At 38.4% G+C, this 22,224-nt stretch overlaps 3 protein-coding genes across 3 annotated transcripts in view; all 3 read right to left on the minus strand.

Moving 5' to 3' along the window:
* Positions 1 to 56: 56 nt before the first annotated feature.
* On the minus strand, positions 57 to 12,336 carry fam50a (family with sequence similarity 50 member A). The gene is made up of 13 exons (XM_074682219.1): positions 12,062 to 12,336; positions 9,615 to 9,699; positions 9,156 to 9,255; positions 7,804 to 7,928; positions 7,319 to 7,395; positions 6,254 to 6,320; positions 6,089 to 6,150; positions 5,276 to 5,352; positions 3,864 to 3,918; positions 3,434 to 3,482; positions 3,251 to 3,321; positions 1,781 to 1,891; positions 57 to 214 (listed from the first exon to the last, which is right to left on the minus strand). Exons 1-13 carry the CDS (start codon positions 12,170 to 12,172, stop codon positions 206 to 208), a joined length of 999 nt encoding a protein of 332 aa, XP_074538320.1. The 5' UTR covers positions 12,173 to 12,336; the 3' UTR covers positions 57 to 205.
* A 1,563-nt stretch (positions 12,337 to 13,899) lies between these two features.
* On the minus strand, positions 13,900 to 16,057 carry LOC141798863 (caveolin-2-like). Its single transcript, XM_074680753.1, has 3 exons — positions 15,815 to 16,057; positions 14,270 to 14,457; positions 13,900 to 14,083 (listed from the first exon to the last, which is right to left on the minus strand). The coding sequence occupies exons 1-3, from the start codon at positions 16,055 to 16,057 to the stop codon at positions 13,900 to 13,902; spliced, it is 615 nt and encodes a 204-aa protein (XP_074536854.1).
* Positions 16,058 to 19,386: 3,329 nt separating this feature from the next.
* The window catches only part of LOC141799003 (SLIT-ROBO Rho GTPase-activating protein 3-like), a 44,777-nt gene continuing 41,939 nt past the window's right edge, over positions 19,387 to 22,224 (minus strand). Inside the window, exons 23-24 of the mRNA XM_074681021.1 lie at positions 21,683 to 21,785; positions 19,387 to 20,469 (exon numbers count right to left, since the gene is read on the minus strand). Coding sequence (XP_074537122.1) covers positions 20,266 to 20,469; positions 21,683 to 21,785 — 307 coding nt within the window. The 3' untranslated portion in view covers positions 19,387 to 20,265. The remainder of the gene's footprint in view (positions 20,470 to 21,682; positions 21,786 to 22,224) is intronic.

A 22,224-nucleotide genomic window follows, 5' to 3' on the forward strand; every position in this document is an offset into this window, starting at 1 on the left:
GATGCTTAATACACATTTATGAGCTATATACACGAAGAAAACAAACATATTAATCTAAACTCATTTGGAACAACTAGCGTTTGAAATGACTACTCAAATCTTCTCCCAAAGCTTGATACAGTGTGGTACATGGATTAAAATAGGCTGCAAATATACATCAAAAAGTTTGCCCAGGGGATCCCAGAGAGTGGAGGAGACAGCAGTTTCACCGGATCTGTAAAATAAAACCAAAAAATTAAGAGATCAGTGTAGAAGGATTAAACACAGGTCAAAACAGAACATGAAAACTTGTGTTCCCACATCATGTCTCCTGGAAATGATTAGATCAGATTAACTGAAAACTCTGATTAGATTGCAGCTATTTTGTAATGATCACACTTCAGAGAACAGTTTGTATGTGCCAGGTGTCTGGATAAACTGCTGCTCTGTCATGGCGTGCCCGAGTAGAAGTTGGCAGCTTCACCATGCTGGGGAAGATTCTCTTCAGCGCTCAATGGCGCCGCTCACAAAGAGCTGTTCATCCAGTTTCACCGTGTGGATGATTAAAGATCATTCTTTTAATAGTTTCATGAAACATTTGTAAAGAAGTTAAACACAGGTTCAGAGCGCAGATCATTTTAGATTCACATGAGCTCGCCATGTGCCTTTGAAGATGCATCCTTAAATCCAACATGGGGACATTCAGGGTCACGCTTTAGAGAATAAAGAAAAATTAGCTCTGGATCTTTTGACCACATGCAGGAAATACTCTCACCAACACAATGTTGTGCCTCAAACAGATTATGTCTTGGAGGCAGAATTCAAACTAGGGAAAATAAAATCCAATGTGGTGCACAGATCAGAAGTTTTCCCGGAGATGTTCTCGAAAACTTAAGACCAGGGATTAGTTGGATATCCAGCATGGATCTTTTAAACTCAGGCCATGGGTGAGAAAAACACTCTTATGAACAATTTTCCTTTGGCACGCAGTGAGAAAAAAATTTATGAGGCGTCCAGACACCTGTCTGACAGGTAATTTACAGATAGACTGCCTCTCTCCACAGACCAATAAAACACCAGTCTGACCTGAAACCATGCCGTCACACTGTATTCTACTTCTCACTACTGTAATGTACTTAGAGTTCAGATCTGTAAAAGTACAATTACCAAACTTATTGTTAAATATTTACATCCGAACACCATTACAAATTTAATACTTATGTAACTTTAAAAACCCTTTAAATCCTTTTTCACAAATGCAACTCTTGGACCACAACATTAGGCTTTTGTTCACGTGTGTCAGTTATCATAAAGAAACCACCACATGAGTACACAGTGAATTATACAGTAAGTTATCTTCCAGTCTTGTGGTAAATGACAGCATGCCTCTCCGTTCTCCTCGCCACCTCTCATTTTGCTGCTCTTACTGGACTCAAAAACTGCCTTTACACTTCATCTGTGAACCCTCAGGCCTCTCACCCCAACGGAGAAACATGACAGTGAGATTTGAGAGAGGTCAGAGTCACTCAGAGAGGTTAAATTCCTCAAAATGTAAAAGAACTGAAGATGCCTGTTGGGTTGCAGCTGCAGACGATGTTGCAACTCCAGCTGCCTTTGAGTCGCCACTAAATATCTGCATGACATTATTAATCTTTGAAAGCTAATCATCAATTTGTCATGGAAATTAGATATTGATTTAACAGGAAATACATCCCAGTTGTTTCCCTTGTTTTAAGGAACAGATTGAACATTGGATGGAATTATCCAGGAGGGGAACTGAGCACATGCAAACAGCTCTCACCGTGTATTTGTCCCATTTCTTCTCTGGATCATACGGCTCCCAGCGGCTCGCAGGAAAGATGTGTTTGTTCTTCTCATACCAGCTCCTCAGCACCACTTTACCTGCGTGAGACTGAGATAATAAAGCACACCTGGGTTAATAGGGACAGGGCTTTCAAACAGCATCACAGTAGACGTTACAGGACATTTTACTACAGGTCACTGGTGTTTTTTAATTTTTTTTTTCAATTGTTCAACACCTTTGTGTTGATTTACTTGTATCTCTTGATTTGTTACCAGGATGTTGTTGTGCTGCACAGAAACTGAGGAAAGTGACTCTAAATATGACACAGTGAGGATGGAGGAGACATCTTTCAGCTGCCGTTGGCTCATTTTACAGTCTGCAATCTTTTTAAACCACATACTGACTGGGAAGGTTTATTTGAGGTAGAGAACGTGTTTTTAAATCTGCATATAAACAAGAGGCAACCTATCTCACATTCATGTGCATTAATTTCTAGCAATGAGCCGGGCCAAGGGGGAGGGAGGGAGGGGTTACCTGTGTATTTGTAGAATAAATGTAAGGGTATCTCTGCTTAAATGGTTCTGTACAAGCTTATATACACACCTGCCAAATTACGTACAAAAAGGTGGATTCTATATAATTTCTTGTCAGGTTTTCACACTGCCATGACTTCCTGATGGCGAAGGCAAAGCAAGCTTTCTGTCTTTGAAAGTGGTCAGATTGTTCAGCTGCATAAGTAAGGCCTCTCACAATCTGCCATCGCTGCTGAGATTGGACGCAATTAGACAGTAATTTTGAGTTTCTCAAAAGATCTCAAGGGTCAAAGGTGGAAGAAAAAAGTTAACTGGGAGACCCCAAAAATATTTCCTTTCAGAGGATCCAATTGGCTGTCCGTCAAGACAAAGGATGATCATGTGACCCTTAGGACACCTGTGTTATTGTCTGGTTCTGCTCGAGGATTCTGCCTGTTAAAGGGAAGTTTTTCTTTGCAATTGTAAACTTGCTGCATGCTGCAAAGTGCTCATGGTGGATTCAGATGAGATAAGACTTTTTACCCTGTCTTGATGTGAGGTCTCAGTTAATTTAAATTAACAGGTCTAGGCATGTTCATGTTTTTGGAAAATGCGATTTGCTTCCATATGAAGAAAGATGGACTGACTGATTATGCATACTTTTTTGCATGACCGGAAATATGGGTTTAAAGTGAATCAACCCATCTTATAACTCAGTCTCACTGCTGATGGTACAATTATAAGTCATGAAGAGGCATTACTGTTTCTTAAATTCAGTTTCACAACCACCATCTTCAGCATTTTTACCAAAAGCCACGGCTAAAAGCTGGAACAGAATTGTTTTAACTGTCCTCAAATGATGAGACACTATATTTTTTATTAGTTAGCATGCAGGCTAATGCTACATATGATCTCTCTAACAATCTCTTGCTGGTCTTGAAAATGTAATCCTAACCTCGTCTTTCTCCACAGTGGCATCATTCACCAGCCGAATGTCGTCATGGACGTCAAAGCTAAAAAGAGGGCCTGTAGAAAAGAGATGAACAAAGTTAATAAGGGAGGAACTGACTTTATATACTGCATCAAAAACAATGACTGAAAACAAATCAAAGTTATATTAACACCAATGTTCACCAACCAGATTTGCCTCTGGCCTTGGTCACAATGAAGTCGTAAAAACTGTGGTGCTGAAAGAGACAAACAGACCGAGAGTGAAGAAATACAGATATTGATAAAAAAAAACACATATGAAGTCACGTCAATCATTACAGAGGTAGTCTGTGAACCTAGTAAATCTTTTTGAATGTTCATGGACTCTTTAGACTCCCAAATTTATTTTTTTGATTACCGTAAGCAATGTTTCACCTCAACTGTTTTTGTCTTAAGGATACTTGTGCACCCAGCGTGAATATACAAAACAAACACATCAGTTGGAGGTGTTAAATCAGCCGCATCAGTTAAACGATAAGGTAAAGAGATGGCAAAACAAACACATTAATGAAACACAGTAAAGCTGAGTTAAGCTGTGAATACACAGGGAGTTACTTATGTACACACACAATACTTACATGTGGGATTATCAGATCCTCTTTGATGTACATCAGCTGCTCCACCCCAGCAGACCTGCACACACACACACACACACACACACATACATACACACAACCACGAACAAAGACACATGCACATTTCGCATTTAGGTCTGGATATTTTGTTACTCAAGATTTAACATGATTTCGCAGAAAAGACAGAGGCAGGCGCAACAAAAGTTGACCTAAAGTTTGACTGTGATATTTTCACATTTAACGGTATCAAAAAGCACACAAGCCTGAGAAAAGAGAGTGTCAGTCAAATTTTTAACTTGAAGCCGCTTTGAGGGATAAAGAGCAGTGGTGGTTGTTGGACATTGAGATGAAGTTATGAGTGAGTGCAATAGAAAAAAAAAAAAAACTAACTAATGAAAATAAATAAGAATTTATTTCTTCTGATTGTTTCTCAGGAAAATCCACAGCAAGAACACCATATTGCGAGCAGACCTCCACACAACATGTGGAAACATTCAAGTTTGTTTGTTCGCAGCTCCATTTGTGATTCTTCCTGCCTGGTGAGTGACTCTGCTCTTCCCTCTGTCACACACCGCTATCAGTTATAAGTCGACAGGGTATACAAGTTTTCAATTGAATGTTAATTTCTTTATACACTGAAGCTTTTTTTGTGCTGGTAAACATGCCAGTATTTGATATTTTTAATTAATATTAACATCTTTTTTTGCCTTTTACCCAAACATTACCATTCTTATCTCACAATGGGATTTTCATGTTCTTATTTAACACTGGTATAGGAATTGATTGATACCAAAAGCCCAGGTATCAGAACCAGAAAGTTGGACAAGTGCATCCCTACTTCAAATTTAAACCTAGCAAAATAAACCACCTTGGAGTTCTGTATTTTTTGCTGGGTGTCAAATCAGGCATATGTGAGGTGCAGATATGGCCTTGCAGTTCAGGTCGCACCCCATGACGTCAGCCCTTCAGTGGGGGGCTTGGGTTCAAATCCAGCCTCCCAACTCTCACCCTGTTTCCTGCTCTATCCACTGTCAGCAGAGAAAAACACAGATCTCTCTTCTCACTACTAAACTTTGTCAGCCAGCATGGTATTATCATAGAGACGTAGATGTGCTGTAAATCAATCCGATTCTGCTCGAACCAATCAGGAAGCTAAGAAATAGCATTCAGGAATAACCTATATTGGCGCTGACTTTAAAAAGTGTGGATAGTGAACAGGCGTAAATCTAGAAAGGAGACTTTTTCAAGATCACATGGAAAGTCATTACAGTCTCTTCGGATAAAATAACTTTGAAAGAGTAGCAGAAAGAGTAGCACATAAACACTCTGAAAGAGTGTGAAAAATCACATTTTTTATGAGAGATACTTCTCCATTCTTTAAAGAAGTTAAGCCTTCTTTTGCCTCAATGGCTCACCTGAGCTCACTGAAGTCTTTCCTAAGGACCTCCAGGGCTCTTTGCAGAAAGTTCTGGATGGTGTTTCCTTTCTTCATCTGCAAGGAAAACACATGCACACAAAGTGAAACAAGGCTTAAAGAGAGGAATACTGTGTTTCTGTAGGGGTTTCTACAGGGGTCTCAAACTCATGGCCTGTGGAACGATTTCATAAAGCCCACAACTTGTTATCAATTTAAAGTGAAACCCAACCCGACGCCTTCATGGCCAAGTCTGCTGGGGGAATGGTTATTTCTGTGGAGCACAGGGGGAATTACATCTATATCAACTGCAAACAGAAAGTTGCCTTCCTTAAGAAGTATAACCCCCTAAGGCATTTTTTAAATTAAGATGCGGAGCAGTATGTAAAGTACCAGGGAGATGAGTGGACACAACAAGCTGCACAGCTAAAGAAAGAGCTGAGGGCTTCATCTGCCACTGCCCTCGCAGCAAATGTGACCAAACTGCCTGAGAAGAAGTGCTTCCAGGTATCTGGCAGAAAGCATTTGGCAAGAAAAGCCAAACATGACTGTCAAATAATTTATTTTGAGAAGTACTGTTGCCCAAACAGTTGTACTTTTCTTCTCCTTTTTTTTTCCTTGTGAACATCTGAAGTGGGTGCTCAGAGGCCCGTGGGTAATTGGAGTTTGAGACCCCTGGAATCCAACATAACATGTTACATATACTAAAAAGACTCTTCTATCAGCTCTTTGAAGAGTTTCCATAGAGGAATTTTTCTTGCAGTCTTTCAGAAACCAAAACAGGAAACTAGCATTAAGCCTCCTCATGTTGTACCTTGACAGTCTTACGATGTCCAGAGCCATCCCAGTAGCTGAAAGTGATTTCAATCTCCTCACCTGAGGACAAAGATACATGCTCAATTTTAGGAGTTATTATAAGCGTAGATTTGTATGTTCATAAACACAGGTGGAAGGTGAAGCTGATTTGATTAACACTCACTCTTAATTTTCTCCTGTTTGAGCTCCCATTCCTGCCTGAGCTCCTCCCTGAGACGATTCTCCTCCTCCTAAACACAAGTATATGAAACAAACAGGGAAAATGCAGAGGAGAAAAGTTTTTTTGTTTGATAAGGGACAGGGTAAAATAAAAATAACACTATTACAGATCTGATAAGCAAGAGAAGGGAGCTTTTTAAAGATTCACAACCACTGTATCAACTACATGGACAGCCTTATTAAATGATGTGTAAAACCTCTAACCACAAGCGTAACATGGAAAAAAGTTTTTAATATATTTGTTGTGCAAGATTAATCACCACAGAGTCTATCTGTTTGGAAGAAATACACCTGAGAAGGAGGAATGAAAAAATACATCAGGTTACCCAGGTTTTCACAAGTTTTTTCTTGCCCTCATCATGAGTGGTTAGTGCGTTTCTTTGCTGCTTGCCAGATAAAGGAGGCGCCACATTAGTACGTCATTACCTGTCTTATAAAATCACACTTGACTAATCCCTCTGGGGCATTTTCATGTTTTTCCTCACTGATGTAAACAGATGAAATATGTGGACCTAGAGATATGCATCAGTGAATTTTGAGATGCAGAATGAGGACTCAGCACTGATGGCAGCTCAGCAGTGTCCAGGAGATGAAATAGGGCCTTGAACTCAAAAGGTCAACTCTGGAAACTGATTGGCTTGTGTTGGACTTGACCTGGCCATACTTTGTGTTGTGGATATAAAGTGACAAAGCTGCGGAAAGATAAGGATCTCCCAACTTGTTCATGACACGTTGGAGGGGCAGGCGTCAATCACCAAGGTCTGCCCATATCGATCAGATAGAAGGGGGTTCGTTTATCAGAGAGCCTTAAAGGGACAGCAGCCAAAACAAAAGTATTTCAGACAGAAGCTAAAGTAAGAGTTTCTGAAATACAAGTGTAGGAAGAAGAGGAATTTATTATTATTCATTTTTAGCTGTAAATCATGTAAAGCTAAAATGGGGAGCCACAGAGGCCTTAAAAAAGCCCAATCCACCTTTCTGTAACATAAATGATTTACATCCAACTCACCTCTCTGTCTCGGTCAGGCAGGAAACTTGTGTCCACGTCTGGGTTTTTCCCCAGTTTCTTTTTCTTGACAGTAGCGTCTATAAGACAAAGAAAACCTTGATAATAAGCCTTTCAAACACTGTTTTTTATATCAGCACAGAACAAAAAGTTTACAATCAACCCTCCAGGCATTTTCTAGGGTATTGTCACTGGATACGAAAACAAGACTTCAGGTGATGTAAGGCGCTTGGTAACCTCCCTTTGGGTACTATCTGGGCCAAACTTTTGTGTTTTTGCTTTAGCAATACCAGATTCTACAGCAAAGAATCAGTTTGAGTTTATTAGAGTTTATTTTTTTCAGTTTGATAAAAAGTATGTAGAGAGTTCACAATTCAGCTTGCAGTACCTCCACCAACCCCCTATGGGCTGCCGGCCCCCTGTTGAAGATCTGTGCTCTGAGGTAAAAGAAGAAATGGTGCTCACAACCTTATTTCTTTTATACTCACAATCCAGCTCCTCCTCTTCATTTTCCTCTTCCTCTTCACCTTCGTCTTCAGGATTAAAGGATAAACTGGCTATCTTCCTTTTCTGTTCTTCCTTTCTCTTCTTCTCCTTCTGCTTCTCCAGCTTCCTGCAAACAGGAAAACAAAATATCACCAACTTGAGTCAGAAAAAGGTGAGAGTAAAGTACTGATAACGATGGCCATGACTGTCACAAAACTATTATTCGAACATGTTTAATGTATTTTTTTTGTCCACAGCCTTCTTTCTCTGCAGCCTTAAACATAAGACACAGTTTAGTAAGCCAAGAAGTCAAGAACAAGGGGTGAGGGTTTCTCCAGGCTCCTAGAGAGGGGCTGTCTTTTATCTTGGTTCTGCTGTGCGTGTTGTGACCTCAGGCTGAGCTAAGTTCACTGTTTTGTTTTCTAGGACTGCCTGGTTATGACAGTTTTCTTTGGCAAAGGAAAACTACAAGAATGTTTCTCCATCCTGTTCCAACTAAAGTGGATTATTTACTACAACAGCTGGGAGAGCAGCATTGGTGCATGTAAGGACAACGTACTGGAATTTGAGAAGTGCTTGTTTTAAATGAGAGGGAAACATGGAAACAGTTAGAAGCAGGTGGACAAAAAGTCCTCAGAGTCCCCTCAATCTTAGGTTTAGCAGAGCCCTTTATATACAAGACATGATGGTCCATAAATTATCAAAAAAGGACCACACAGAATATGGAGCTGTGTCGGAGTTTTTAATCCTCCTATAAAAATGATCTCTCCCTCTGCCTGCACACCTTTTAAATGAGAAACATATGAAAGTCAACAGTTTTGAACAACACTATACGTTTTTTGTAATTGTTCTTCCTGATTAACCTTAGTCGGTTTCCATACCAGCTAATAAGTAAACACAGAATGATTAAGCATACAGACCCCCCAATGAAGAAAAACGAATCTTTCCTATGTATCGAGGAAGCTTCCAAGAGCCTTAGGGGGGAATTCATTCAATTCATTCAATGAACAACTTTATATCATTTTTAATCATCATTTCTATCCAAATCTGGATAAATTAAAGTGCTGTTTGCTGATCAGACACACGTTAATGCCAGATGTGCAACAACAAACTGACGTGTCCATCGACCAGGAAACATTGAAACAGAGCCTGGAGATTATCTGCAGTACAGATGATTTCTTTCTGTTTGGTTTTGTTTTGATGACGTCTGTTAACTGGACCATCAATAGATGATTAGTCTGTGTATTCAGTTGTTAAGACCTCTGATCAATCAGTTTAATAAAGAGCCCCATGCTCTTAGTCACCACCTCAACCTAACTTGAGGTGATGCTGAGGGTCAGTGGAAATAACTCACAGCTGGAGTTCCTTTGACTGCTCCTTCTTAGCCAGCTGTTTTTCTCTCTCCTTCACCAGCGCCTCCTGCTTTGCCTTCATGTCATTTAGAGTGACCAGACCTGATTGAGGCACAAAAGTCAAACAAGAATGAAGTCACAATGTTCTCATAGATGTGTTATTACATATAGCATGTCAAAATCACAAGTTCCTGCAGTGATTCAAAATTATGCTGACTTTTAGGTTTCAATAACAACACTTTAACTGTAGACTTCAGGGCTTTATAAAAGCAGGATGAATTTGTTTCGTGAACGCCAATGGACATCTGTCAACTACAGCTACAAAATCTATCAGAAAAAAATATTTTTTTGCAACCAGAAAATAACTTTTAATGGCAAACTTTGTCTGCTGTTGTAAAAATGTGAGCAAGTAGTAGTATTTCTTAAAAGCAGGGTATATGAACAACAAGATATACACTTACCAACAGTGCTGGATTTGAGTTCTGCCTCAACAGCGTCATAATGAGCCGAAAATTTCTTATCAATGTTGGACTTCACCATGTTGTCCTGAAAACACAAACACACGACAGCGTTATTAAAACATGCTTAACACATTTTAAGACATTACAGGACAGCAAGATGACGATCCTTCTATGACACATAATTAACTCACCATATTATAAAATAACAACCACATCTTAGCTAAAACATTAGGCCTGTGATTCTTTTACACAGTACTGGGGGGCAGAGTCTCATAATCCTGTATCAAGAGTAATACAGCTCATTTTACCGAAAGATATAAAAAAACTAAATTACTAAATGAAATGAAGTGACGAGTGGCTAAAATCTTATAAAACTCAGAGGATGTTTTGCTATTTCTTCCCAAATAAAGATTCAAAACTTTGAAGTTTTACATCAAACAGCGACATCTAGTGGCTCCTTAAAACAAATAGCAGCCCTCTGAAAGATGCTCTGTACACTTTACACAGGGGATCTGCTCTTAATGCAAGGAACATTTTATGCAATATGCTGTGAAAAGGTACCTTTCTGTGTCATGAAAGGTAATATGTCTTGGATTTTTTTGGCACCATACATATTTATTTATTTATTTATTTATTCTTTGGCATCATACTTGATATGATACTGATTTTTGATATATATAATGTGATGCAGTAAAGTGTGTGTAGTAACTACTGGTGTGCTTCAGGGGTCAATGCTGGGACCACTTCTTATTAATAATATAAATCACAATGTTTTAAATACAAATTCTATTTTATGCTCTAATGTGTTGTGGCACTTTTGGTCGAAACCAACCTCTTTCCTGGTCATGATTTAATTTCTGAACTGTTAAACAAAGTATATCTATGACCTTAAACTAGTATTAAAAAGCGTACAAAAAGAAATCAAAGTTCTTTTCAAAACATCAAATCAAATTGACTGACCATCTCTGTGTTTAACCCTTTAATTCCAGATTTTAGCCCTGACACATTTGTACAAACACACTTCGAATGACAGTTAATACTAAAAAGTTTGCACAATTGGAAAAATTCCAAGCTTGAAATTGAAAGCTTGGATGCTGCTCTTTCAGCCAATGTGTGGTAGCCTGTGAATACATAAAAGGAGCCGAGTTTGTCAAAAAAAGAAAAACAAACAAACAAATAAAAAAACAAAAAGAAGCTTCATCCAAAAAGGAAACGTTAGATTGGGTTGGCTCTCTTTATCAAATTTGTTGTTTCAACACTTGATTGTATGTATAGATTGAAATCTGTTGTGTGTGGTGACTTTTTCAGAACGGTGTACCAAGTCTTATTTGTACAATATGTGCATAGTTCAACTTACATAGAGGGTGGTTTTTTAGGACAGAGTACCATGCTATGTTTGTACTTCCTATGTGTTAGCGTTGCACACCACATAATATGGCACATTATTATTGTGTTATTTCAGAATACTGAACCAAATCTGTGTGTGCATGTATTTTTTAAAGTTCATTTAGTGCGCTAACCTTTGAAGAACAATGTGCCATGCTTTGTTTGTGCTAGACAGCAAGCGTGACCAGCTGAATATTTTTCTCCACTATTTTAAGTTTGTCTCATGACGAGGAGAAGTCATCCTCAAGTGGCTTGTGTGGGGATGCTGGAGGTTTTGGTGATGCGGTCAGATACATTTTTTTTATTTTTTATTTTTTTACAAAATAGGAGACAGAGACTCATAATCATTAGTGTAGATATGTGTTTTTTATTATTCAAATTTGAAGTTAATACTGTAGTTTGATAGTTCTATTTGCTTCAATAAAACCTCTATAATATCATTTTTGTGTGTTTTTCTTAATTTTAGACTGTTATAAACTCAAACAACATGCAGTTACTTCTAAATAGTCCTGACATATGGGCCAAAGCACTTACTCACAGAACACTTTTCTGACCTTTATATGGTCAGAAAAGCCAAACAGTCCAGGCAGACATTTTCAAGCTCAGGTGTAAATTAACTCAGGGAAATTATTATTATTATTTTTTTGATGGTTTAAAGGTGATGAAAAGTGACAGCAGACATGTCTGGGTGCAGATTAGATGTGATGTTTTAATAATACTATGAACACATTATAACTTGATCTTGGGTGGAGATAGTGCATCACTGTATAAATACGTGCTTCACAATTGTGTAGCTGCAGGGGTCGGAGGCTGGGGTTTCAAGACCACTGTTTTGAGATCACACATTTGTGACGCTGTCTAGTAACATTTTCGGTTAAGGTAATGTTTAATTTGCGACTAGATTACAGTATTAAAGGTGGTCTGTTACAAACGGAACATGAAGTATTTGGTGATCCGTGAGTTCTCGATCCGCAGACTCCGGCACTTGGGAAAATCCAAGAAAAAAATGGTTTTATAGCTTTTGTATTTTCTGTCCACCCCAAGAATAAAAAGTTACAAACCTCAGCGATCTTCTGCTTCAGCTGTTCGAGGTGCTCTCTTTCTTTCTCTCGTTTCTTCATCAGCTGCATGGCTCTGCCGGCCTCGCTAGCTGCTCCTTTGTACTGCGCCATGTTCTCGTCTTTATGTCGATGTTTGCTGACTCAAAGTTTAAAGACCCAAACACCTGAAAGTTTGATTGTTTTTCAAAGGAAAACACAAATTTATCCACAAGTGTGGAGGTAGGGGTCCAAACACGACAGCCACAACAAGAAAAATGGCTGCGTCGAAGTGCATTCTGGGTATTACTTGTGATGCCTTCACGTTTTCAAAAAACCTCGGAATTACAAAAACCCATGGACTCACAGAAATAACGTGATTTTTTTAACACTAACATTTTTAATTATTTGATTTCCTAAGTGTTAAACACCAATGTGACTTACATCGAGGAAGCACGCTTAAAAAAGATTATAAGAAAGAACCCAAACAGAGAGAAAAAGGGAAAATATGCCAAAATGGAACGAAAATGACTTACAAACACAACAAAGATTATTTTTCCCCCTGTTAAATCATACCCTTAAACAAAATCCAATATCCTTTTCTGATACTTCCCACTTCCAATAATATTTTTTAAAGAAGGTTGATTTCAGATACAATTCCCCCCCCCTCAAAATTTCTACACACAGCACCCCATAACAACAAGGTGACACAACAAGGTGACCCCCCCCCCCCCCCCCCCCCCCCCCCCGGTTTTTGCAAATTTATTGAATATAATATATAGACATCACATGTAAATAAGCACTCCAATGATAACTTCAGTTGATTGTTCATGATTTAGAAAAGGCACAGACTTGCTTATATAAGGTCCTACAGGTGACAGTCCATGTCAGAGCAAAACCAAGATTTAAGTCAAAGGGTTTGTTAGTAGACCTCGAAGTCAGGTTTGTCTTGAGGCACAAATCTGGGGAAGGGTACAGAAACATTTCTGCTGCTTTAAAGGTCCCAATGAATACGGTGGGCTCCATCATCTGTAAATAGAAGAGGTTCAAAACCACCAGGGCTCTTCCTACAGCTGGCTGCCCATTAAAGTGAGCGGTTCGAGGGAAGGACCTTGGTCAGGGGTCAACCTGATGGTCACCTGTCAGGGTTCCAGCGGTTCTCTGTGGAGAGAAAAGAACCCTCCAGAAAAACAACCACCTCTGCAGAAATCTGAATGGAAGCCACTCTTTGGTATAAGGCACATAGCAGCCCACTTAAAGTTTGCCAAAAGCCACCTGAAGGGCTCTCAGAACCTGTTGATACAGATGCAGATCATTGGCCAAGCTGCAGTACCAAATACACTGTAAACTGTGTACTGTACACATGAACTTTTACAAAATTATAACTCTTCTCCACTTTAATAAAATACATAAATATAGCCACTTTGAAAAAAAAATCTTGTATGATCCAGCTTAGCAATTTCTTAAGTATGTTTTCTCTCTTTTTATATTCCTGCATTCAGTAAAATGGCTTTCAAAAGTATATCTCATTGGTACAAAAATGTTGAATCCTGACCTTAAGACAAGGGCACAAAAGCAACATGACACATGACAGATTTGTCAGTAATTATATCAAAACATTCATACATTTCATTTAGAACTACATTTATTTGTAGGTCTATTGAGACTATTTCTAGACATAAAGACAATGATAATAATATGTGGCTCACGTGTAAAAAAAAAAAAAAATACATAGCATTAGCTTTACAGAACTGCAGAATAAAAAACATTAAAAAATGCAAAATAAAACACATCAAGTCTCACCTCCCTCATTCACTCAGCCATTCATTCTTTCACACAACACTCCATCCATCTCACAATTATCAAACCGCTTCTTTCTCTTTGACAGGACGCCATTCTTTCTTTGACAGTAAAATGTTGATTTGACTGCAGCAGAGGGCGAGAGATGTACAGAAAGGAGAGATGACAACATTCACTGCACAGTAACACAAAGAGCGCACACATGGAAGGAAGGTGGAACTCAGGTGTATGCACGGTACCAAAAACCTGCAGAGATACACACAAAGAGAGACATGAAGGAAGTTAATAAGACTTCTGCTCTCTGCCAGAACAGACACAGGAGGGGAGATAATCTCCTAATTTACCATATTTTACGAGCCACTGAGAATATTTCTGTTTCAGAAACTGATGTGTATATTTGCATGAAGGAGCTTTTTTATAGTGTGAGCGTACCAGACATGTAGACAGGCAAGAACAGCCAGGACAATACCACAGAGGAGAGCAAAGGGCACAGCAAACACCAAGGTGAGGCAGCGGTATGTACAAACACGAGTCCTCTCAAAGCCAGCGGTGCTGTAACGCCACACCAGGTCTTTACTGTGAGGTGAGTAAGGATCCACCAGCACCTTATCGACCTCCACCTGTAAAACATGAGCAAGACAGAAGGTGGTGAGAACCTAAGTTACTTAACTTGAGTGCTTTAGAACAAGTGAGACAAGGACAAGTGACTGTCTACCACACTGGGAAAGATGGGTGTGTAGTCTTGACATAATTGTGTGATAAGACTGAAAGGAGAGCAGTAGTTTCTTGACACCTGATCAAAACAGAAGACCAGTAAAGACCAGTTGAAAAATGACATGAATTTACACTTTGCACTGTTGGATCTTAAAAGAGTTATAATTAGAATTTAAAAATGCTGAAAAGAAAAAAATAATGAAACAGAAAAAGAGAGCACATAATTAATTGACAACAACAATTAAATGGAAATGGCTGTTCATCAGCAGATCAAAATAAGACCATAGCTTAAAAAAAGAATAAAGGAGAAAAAAGAGCAAGGGATAAAAAAGATGACTCAGTAATGGGTAGCTCCATTGCTGTGGTTGATCATTTTGGTGTTGAAGGCAAGGCCTTTGAATTAGTTTTTTGTTCTTAAAGTTGGCTGATGGTTATTGGGCTGCAGCCGGCACCAGTAACAGCCTTGAAGGATTGTCTCGTGTCTTGATGGGCAGCCAACCAGATCCTCCGGCTCAGAGTAGCTGACATGTTTTTGGGTCTACCACTTAACTCTTTTATTTCATAAACCTCAGGATCTTTTTTGAAATAAAATGACTGTCTTACTGCATCCGACCTATCAGATGCAGCGATGGCACGTTGCAAGAGGAAGAAAGAAAGCTTTTTTGCCTTTGCTACCAGGAGGTCATGACAATTTGAATGCCTGTCAGATGATGACACTGGATCCACATTTTCGTACAGGTGTATTCTTTTAAAGGCTGCAGTTCTAAACTTTTGATCAGCTGATGAGCTGGCAATTTCAATTTAATTGTTGTTTCAAGAGATTCCTAACTCTGTTTTTTTTTATTTGCCTCACAACCATTTTTTCTTAATGCATTTTGAAGCTGTACTTAAAAACTTTTTAAGATCCAACAGTGAAAAATGTAAATTTGTGCAATCTTACAACTGGTCTTGAAATTTTGATCAGGTCAGTTGATGTAGACGATGTATTGGGGGTACTGCTACCACTTTTTAAAGTTTTTTGGGGGGCTTTTCATGCCTTTAATTGGAGAGGATAGGACAGAGGATAGAGATGGAAACAGGACGAGTGTGGGGAATGACATGGCCACAGACCGGACCCAAACCCAGGGGGCGAACCTCATGGGGTGCGACCTAGACTGCTGCACCCCCTGCTACCACTTCTGACAAAATTTCTGTGTTTTTACAGCCACAGTGCCACGCTGCAGTGACACTGTGGATTTAGAGAGATAAATAAGTAGGTGGAACCTTCAGATGCTGGTTGATGCCATAAGGGTCTCTGTTGACAGGCTGAGTGGGTGGAGTTGGAGGTGGAGGTGGAGGTGTGGGTGTGGGTGTGGCAGGAGTTGTGGGAGGAGTTGGAGGTTTGGATGCTGGAGTTGGGGCTTTGGATGCAAACTCTGGGGGAGGTGGAGGAATCTTTAACTCATCTTCTTCACTGTCGTCACTGATCTTACACTCCACCAGACAGTCATCGCTCACCATCATCATCCTCACTGAGGGGAAAGGCACACACACACATTAACAATACACAACAATACCTGCATGTTTTCTCTTCTTTGCTCATGTTGGAATACACTCATTCTGATATCAAACAGCGTGCATACACACGCACACACACACACACACACACACACACACACACACACACACACACACACACACACACACACACACACACACACACACACACACACACACACACACACACACAGAAACACTTCAGCAGCAGATTACAGGCACGTTAAGTGTGTGACATCAAGCTGGGTGCTGGTGCTACCACCTGTTCTTCAGCCCCCAAAAAGAAGCCGGACTAAAATCTGTAAATAGCTGGTGGTAATTCAAAATAGCCGCCAGTAATTTTAAAGTGCTTTTCGTAAATGAGATCACTACATTTTAACCATTATGTCAGTTTTACTGTGAAACTTTATTTTTTAATCAAAGAATTGTAATACTCTGTGTAGCTCAAATGACTTTTCACAGATTTCAAATGACTTATATGTGCATGATATGGCATAATGCAGTAATGAAGTGATGCAACATTACAACTATGGGTTTAATCCATTCTCAGTGGGAAATTATTGTTGTCCATATATGGCAAAGACAAAGACAGTAGTGATTGTTAATATAAGGTGTGACCTACCTTATATAAAGAGTAATTTAATCTTGTAATGGTAAAAGAGAGGAGCAGGGTGAATCCTGCAGAAAGGGCTCATCCAAAATGTGAATGAGATCAGTTCAGCCGCCAATAATCACAATTATCCTCAGGGCTTATGAGAGCTCACACAGGCACCTTCAGAGCGTTTGACTCTGACTTACAGCCACAGACGTGCTAATGTGGTACAGTGCACTGTGTGTGTGTGTGTGTGTGTGTGTGTGTGTGTGTGTGTGCATTGAGTGTCTGTGGGAAGGGGTTATTTTAGGAGGAAGAAGGGATGGGTCTAAAAGATCACGTTACAGTGCATGGGGGCAGTTGTGACACAGAAACTGAAACAATGAGTTACACATAAATACACACCGACACGTGATGAATGCTTTGCACAAAATGATGAGTCAGAAAAAAGAAAAGACAGATCACGGATTTTTATAAAGGTCACTGCATGGGAAAGGTGAGTGGTGAGGATTCCCACTTTAAAATGCAGAATATACTACAGGAATAAAAAACAAATAAACAAATAAAAACACTTAACTTACAAAGATATTCCTTTCCTCTTGTGGTAGGCTTCTGGACTGGGGTTTATGAATCAGTGAGAAAAGACACCATGAGATCATGTAAGGGCTCAGTTCCACTTCAGGGACTTTCCCCTGGGATTGAAAACCTTTGGATGAACTCAGCAAGTCCCAATGAAGGGATACGGGTATGAATTAAGTTCTGGGGACATTATTTATTCTTGAAAGAGTTCCTGTTTGGAGGGCAGTTTTTTCTAAAAAATATAAGACAAAAATATCAAAGTAATGAGAAGGGCAATTTCTGAAGAAATTGCATTGTGAATGCAGAAGGCTGAAGCAGCTTGTACTGAACTGCTGAATGCAGAATGCAGAATGCTGAATAAGCCTGTCATGAAATATGGATAAAAGAAATTAATGAATGAATCTTTTGAAAGTCTGAATGTAATAAAGACATGTTATCTTTTTATGAAATTCCAGAGATGGCTGAATGTTTTGAAGGCTGAATGAAGTATCTGAGTTGAATGCATGAATAAATGAGAAGGGTTTGAATAAGGCTGAAAAATGTCCAGAAATGTGAAAATTACGCAATTGTTTGAATGGGACCTAATTTGTGAACAACAGTGAAATATGTTTGAAAGTAGTTGGGAAATTTTGAAATTTCAGTGGTTTGAATCAGTTGAGGTTTTGGACAAAAAATAAGATTTTGTAGAAGAACGTGTTGTGGATGCCTTCTGCTTTCACAACAATGACAATGTCATTAAAAAAAATACTAATTTATCAAAAATAATAATAATAAAAAAATAAAACATCACATGGACATAAGTATTCAGTGCTTTGTTGCCATCCCTCTTGTGTACTTTGCCTCAGGTTCACCATATACCACGTCCAGTGCATTTTTTATTCATTAAGAAGTACCTGACTTCAAGCTAAGCTCGATTTAGGGGGAAACAGAGCTTCTGTTGCCTTTTTACAGTTTCTTTCCTCCAGATCAAAACAACAAACATCAACTTAGGATTTGAAGTGTGCTACTTTGCCTCTGGTCTGGAGCTTTTTCCAGTTATATTTTTTAGCTTGACATTGAGCAAGATTGGAGAGTGATATGCTGGAAAGAGGGTCACAGGTTGAATTAAAACCTCTTGAGGTTTAACTTTGTAATACTGCTAAACCATACTGATACTCCAGATAGTTCTGAGATTTTATCAGTAGTCTTTACCTGAAAAAAAGTGAGTATATGATCAATGATAATGCAAAAAATCTGGTAGTTAAGGCAGCTGTACACTGCAGAGCCATCTCTGGGATACAGTCATTACATAGTTCAAACACTCTGACAACCTTTTAATCATTCATCACTTCTTTATTGAATTCATATTTTACCACATATACAGTTGGACACAATAAATTTAGTGACATCGTCAAAACAGTGATCCAGAATAACAGGATGTTAAATCATAAGGCAGAATTAAAGAAAAGATAAAAAAGGATTCAACTCCCACGAAGCCAGTACCAAAACACAGCCAATGAAAGATGCTCTATGTAAAAACATTTCAAATGCTTTTGAAGTCAAAGTAATTTTACATCTAACTGCAAACATTCTGTAACACACATCCGAATGATAACTGTGCATAATGCTATCACAGGGGGAAATGTATCATTGAAAGAGACAAGAGATTCAATCCTGGCTCCAAAATATCATTGTTGCATTCACAGTTTAAACCAGATGAGGTCAGCGGATCCTCTCTGACACAGGGGCCATTTTGGCTCTTGAGGCTAGGGCACAGTTTCCAGTTGAAGAGTCAGTAAAACCAAAGCCCTGAGTGAAAATCTCTTACTTATACCAACGAACCAAACCTGAGCTAGCCTGTCTCTAACTCTGCAAAAGCCCTGAGATTTGGCCTTTTATTGGGCCATGTGTCACATATGGAGGGGAATGTGTTTTACATATTTTTTGTGTGTATGTGTGTGTGTATATATGTGTGTGTTTGCTAATACTGCATGCTGCTATTAAGTCTCAACCACACTGCTTACATTTTCCATATCATGTGTGACCCAAAATGTTCAATATTTTAGAAAATCTATCTCTAATATCCATAAACACATGAATTAAAAAAAGAAATATTTTTTAAAGAATCTGAGATAATGTTGATTGAATCTTGTTTTTTTTTTTTTATTATTTCTTTAACTGATAAAAATTGGTGATTTAACATTTTTTATGTCACTGCATTACGCTTTCTTGCCCTCTTACCTTTGATATGATATAAAATAAAAAGTAAAATGGTAAAATAATGGACATTAAATAAATGTTCTAATGGGAAAATGTTCAGCATGGAATACAGATGATAAGATAAAAAAAAACATCCATGATAAAATAAAACCTACACTTAGTAGAAATTTAATAAATAATGAAATGACACTTATGATTATCAAGATTTCAGCAGATTTTGACATTTCACATGACTCTTTGGTCACAAATTTACAGTTTAATATTGAACACTTTGGGATTTCTTAAAAAGATGACATGTCTTTATTTCATCACAATTCAGTTTTATCTTATCAAGTTATTCAAGTGATTTTTTTTGTGAAAAATAAAAGATGTAAAGGCACTCAGGCCCCAGATGCGTTCTCTATTTGTAGAAACAAACAAACAAACAAAAAAATCATCACTGTTATGTTGAGCTAATCTCAGATCTGCCACTAAGGGGCAGTATAAGTCTTTGTAATGTTGTATGGCAACTTTAAAAGTCAGTCTGGTGGTATCACTGTTGATGTCACATCCCTGATTCTCCCAAAATTGCAAAAAGCTTTGAGAACAAAACCAGACCAAAACATAAAACGACCAAAAACCAGCTGGAAAACAGACACACTGGACATACAGTAACACGGCACCGAGACTAGTGGCACTATGAGATGGCAGAGACGCAAATATTATACAACTTTCAAAAATAATTCAAGATCTTCCCCAAATGTATTTCTGGCATCAGCATAATTATTAATTTTAAAGAATAATAACTCCAGTCATCTTCTCCCCTCTCTTAGTCCACTGGTCTGAAAAGCGCCCGTCCTCTGAGGCCGAATCCTACTTTTTTGGCACTGGGACCGGCTTGAGGAAGAGAGGAAGCAGAGGAGGCAGAAGATGGAGCAGGGACGGCAGGGGTGGCGAGGGCGGACTGCTGCACAGGAGGCTGGCGAGACAGGAGCTCCTTGAACACAGAGTTCATCTGACGGCTGATGATCTCCTGAGAATTGAACCATGCTACAGCTCATCAGAAAGTAAATGTGGAGGCTGTAATACAGTATTATGGGCAGATTGATATTTGACCAGACATCATATTAAAAGTGTTCAGAAAATGGAGAACTCAATATTCCCACAAGTTTCAGTTCTTTGAACTACTATATGCATACAAATCAGTGTTATAAAGAAAGTAACACCAGACTTCAATATTACCATGCTCAACCATAGAATAATGTATTAATATCTAAATCAACTAAAAAAATATATGTGGAAAGTTATAAGCTTGTGACGTTTCACACAAAATGTAATCACATTGACTACTTGTGACCTTAATTTTCATTGTCCCTAAAAAAGTCTCCACGGTTACTCCTAACTCTCAAAACAACACAAATTGGTTGTCACAAAGGCCATTTTCCTTATGCATAGTTTCAAGAGGTCTCCATTGGTGAGGGTCAGGTGCAGCTTACACCCCCATAAAATCTGATTGGCCACTCCAGGTGACATTGCAGAATTCTAAACTGTGATTGCCTATTTATCTTTTTAGAGGAGGGATTGGTGTTCAAATCCAGTGCCAGGGTTTCGCATTTCAAGGTCTCACATTTTCTTTTGATTTAAACTAAATAGAAGCTTTGGACAAAAAGAATTTAAGCTGGGGAGATTTTCCAAAATACTGGGTCATTTTTTTTAAGTTATTGATGGACTCAAAACAATATAAATTCTGTATGATAATTCAATTTTAGTAGATACAGTAGATATTTTTTAGTGTTTTTAGTTACATTGGACAATCATTCATGTGTGGGGGTACACATACTTTATACCTGCGATCATAAATCCATGCATCAGTTGGGCCAAACAAGTCAATTATGTGTTATTATTATTATTATTATTATTATTATTATTATTATTATTATTATTATTATTATTATTATAATTATTATTATTACATATTTATTTATATATATATATATATTTTTTATTTTATAATTTCTATGTATTTTTTCACACGCTTTAATTTCAAAAATTAAACTAGCTACCAGAAGTCAAACCAACACTTTGAGAGATTCCAGAAGAGAGACAGAAAAAAGTACTATTGTAGCCAGTGGTATTGAATGGGAAAAAAGTCACAAAATTTGATGGGGCTGACTTTATTTCAAGTACCAAGGTCTGAAGCAACTACTTAACTATCAGCTGTTTGAGAGTTAAGATGAATCACTAACCTTGTCAACAGTTGTTCTCTCTGCCTGGCCAAACGGAGGTCTGTCCGTGGGTCTAAAGCCGGTCTGTCTCACAGTGTCCAAAGTGTGTCTTCGCTCTTGAGACCTTGAAGATAAAAGCAAAAGAGAGAATGTGAAAAGAGGGCTGAACGATAAAACTGTTTCTCATTTCTGAACGCCAAATCTGATGTGAACCATGTTCAGTGACTTTTTTGTAACTATTATTTCTCTATTCCAGCTAAAATGTTGATGGAAAAACTACTGCAAATACCATCACTGTGATGTTGAAGTTTGTTTTACCATCTCACTTTGCACAAGGCTCTAAGGTACGTTTCATTAGCTGGTGTGTACAACCTACAGAAGACGCGGTAATGCTGACCTCCCATTTCCATTCATTCAATTGTATAATTGTATAATTATATAATTATATTGTATAATTTCCAGCCTGCTTTGACTGTAGCGTCAGTTTGGTGAAGCGGAAACAAACTATCTCAAAATGACACCAGCTGAACTTGATTGCAAACTGTTGGCTTTGTTACATCTTG

The sequence above is a fragment of the Halichoeres trimaculatus genome, unplaced genomic scaffold, assembly GCF_033239565.1.
Source record: "Halichoeres trimaculatus isolate MK-OKI-2021-1 unplaced genomic scaffold, fHalTri1.1 fHalTri1_scaffold_11, whole genome shotgun sequence".
Lineage (NCBI taxonomy): Eukaryota > Metazoa > Chordata > Actinopteri > Labriformes > Labridae > Halichoeres > Halichoeres trimaculatus.

Excerpts from the sequence above, each read along its gene's own strand:
- LOC141798863 (XM_074680753.1), bottom strand. The coding sequence starts at position 16,057 with ATGATGATGGTGAGCGATGACTGTCTGGTGGAGTGTAAGATCAGTGAC. Across the intron at positions 14,458-15,814 it reads GCATCAACCAGCATCTGAAG|GTGGAGGTCGATAAGGTGCT; the intron begins GTTCCACCTACT and ends CATGTTTTACAG. Across the intron at positions 14,084-14,269 it reads CTTGCCTGTCTACATGTCTG|GTTTTTGGTACCGTGCATAC; the intron begins GTACGCTCACAC and ends GTATCTCTGCAG.
- fam50a (XM_074682219.1), bottom strand. The coding sequence starts at position 12,172 with ATGGCGCAGTACAAAGGAGCAGCTAGCGAGGCCGGCAGAGCCATGCAG. Across the intron at positions 7,929-9,155 it reads CAGTCAAAGGAACTCCAGCT|GAAGCTGGAGAAGCAGAAGG; the intron begins GTGAGTTATTTC and ends TCCTGTTTGCAG. Across the intron at positions 3,483-3,863 it reads AGGATCTGATAATCCCACAT|CACCACAGTTTTTACGACTT; the intron begins GTAAGTATTGTG and ends TGTCTCTTTCAG.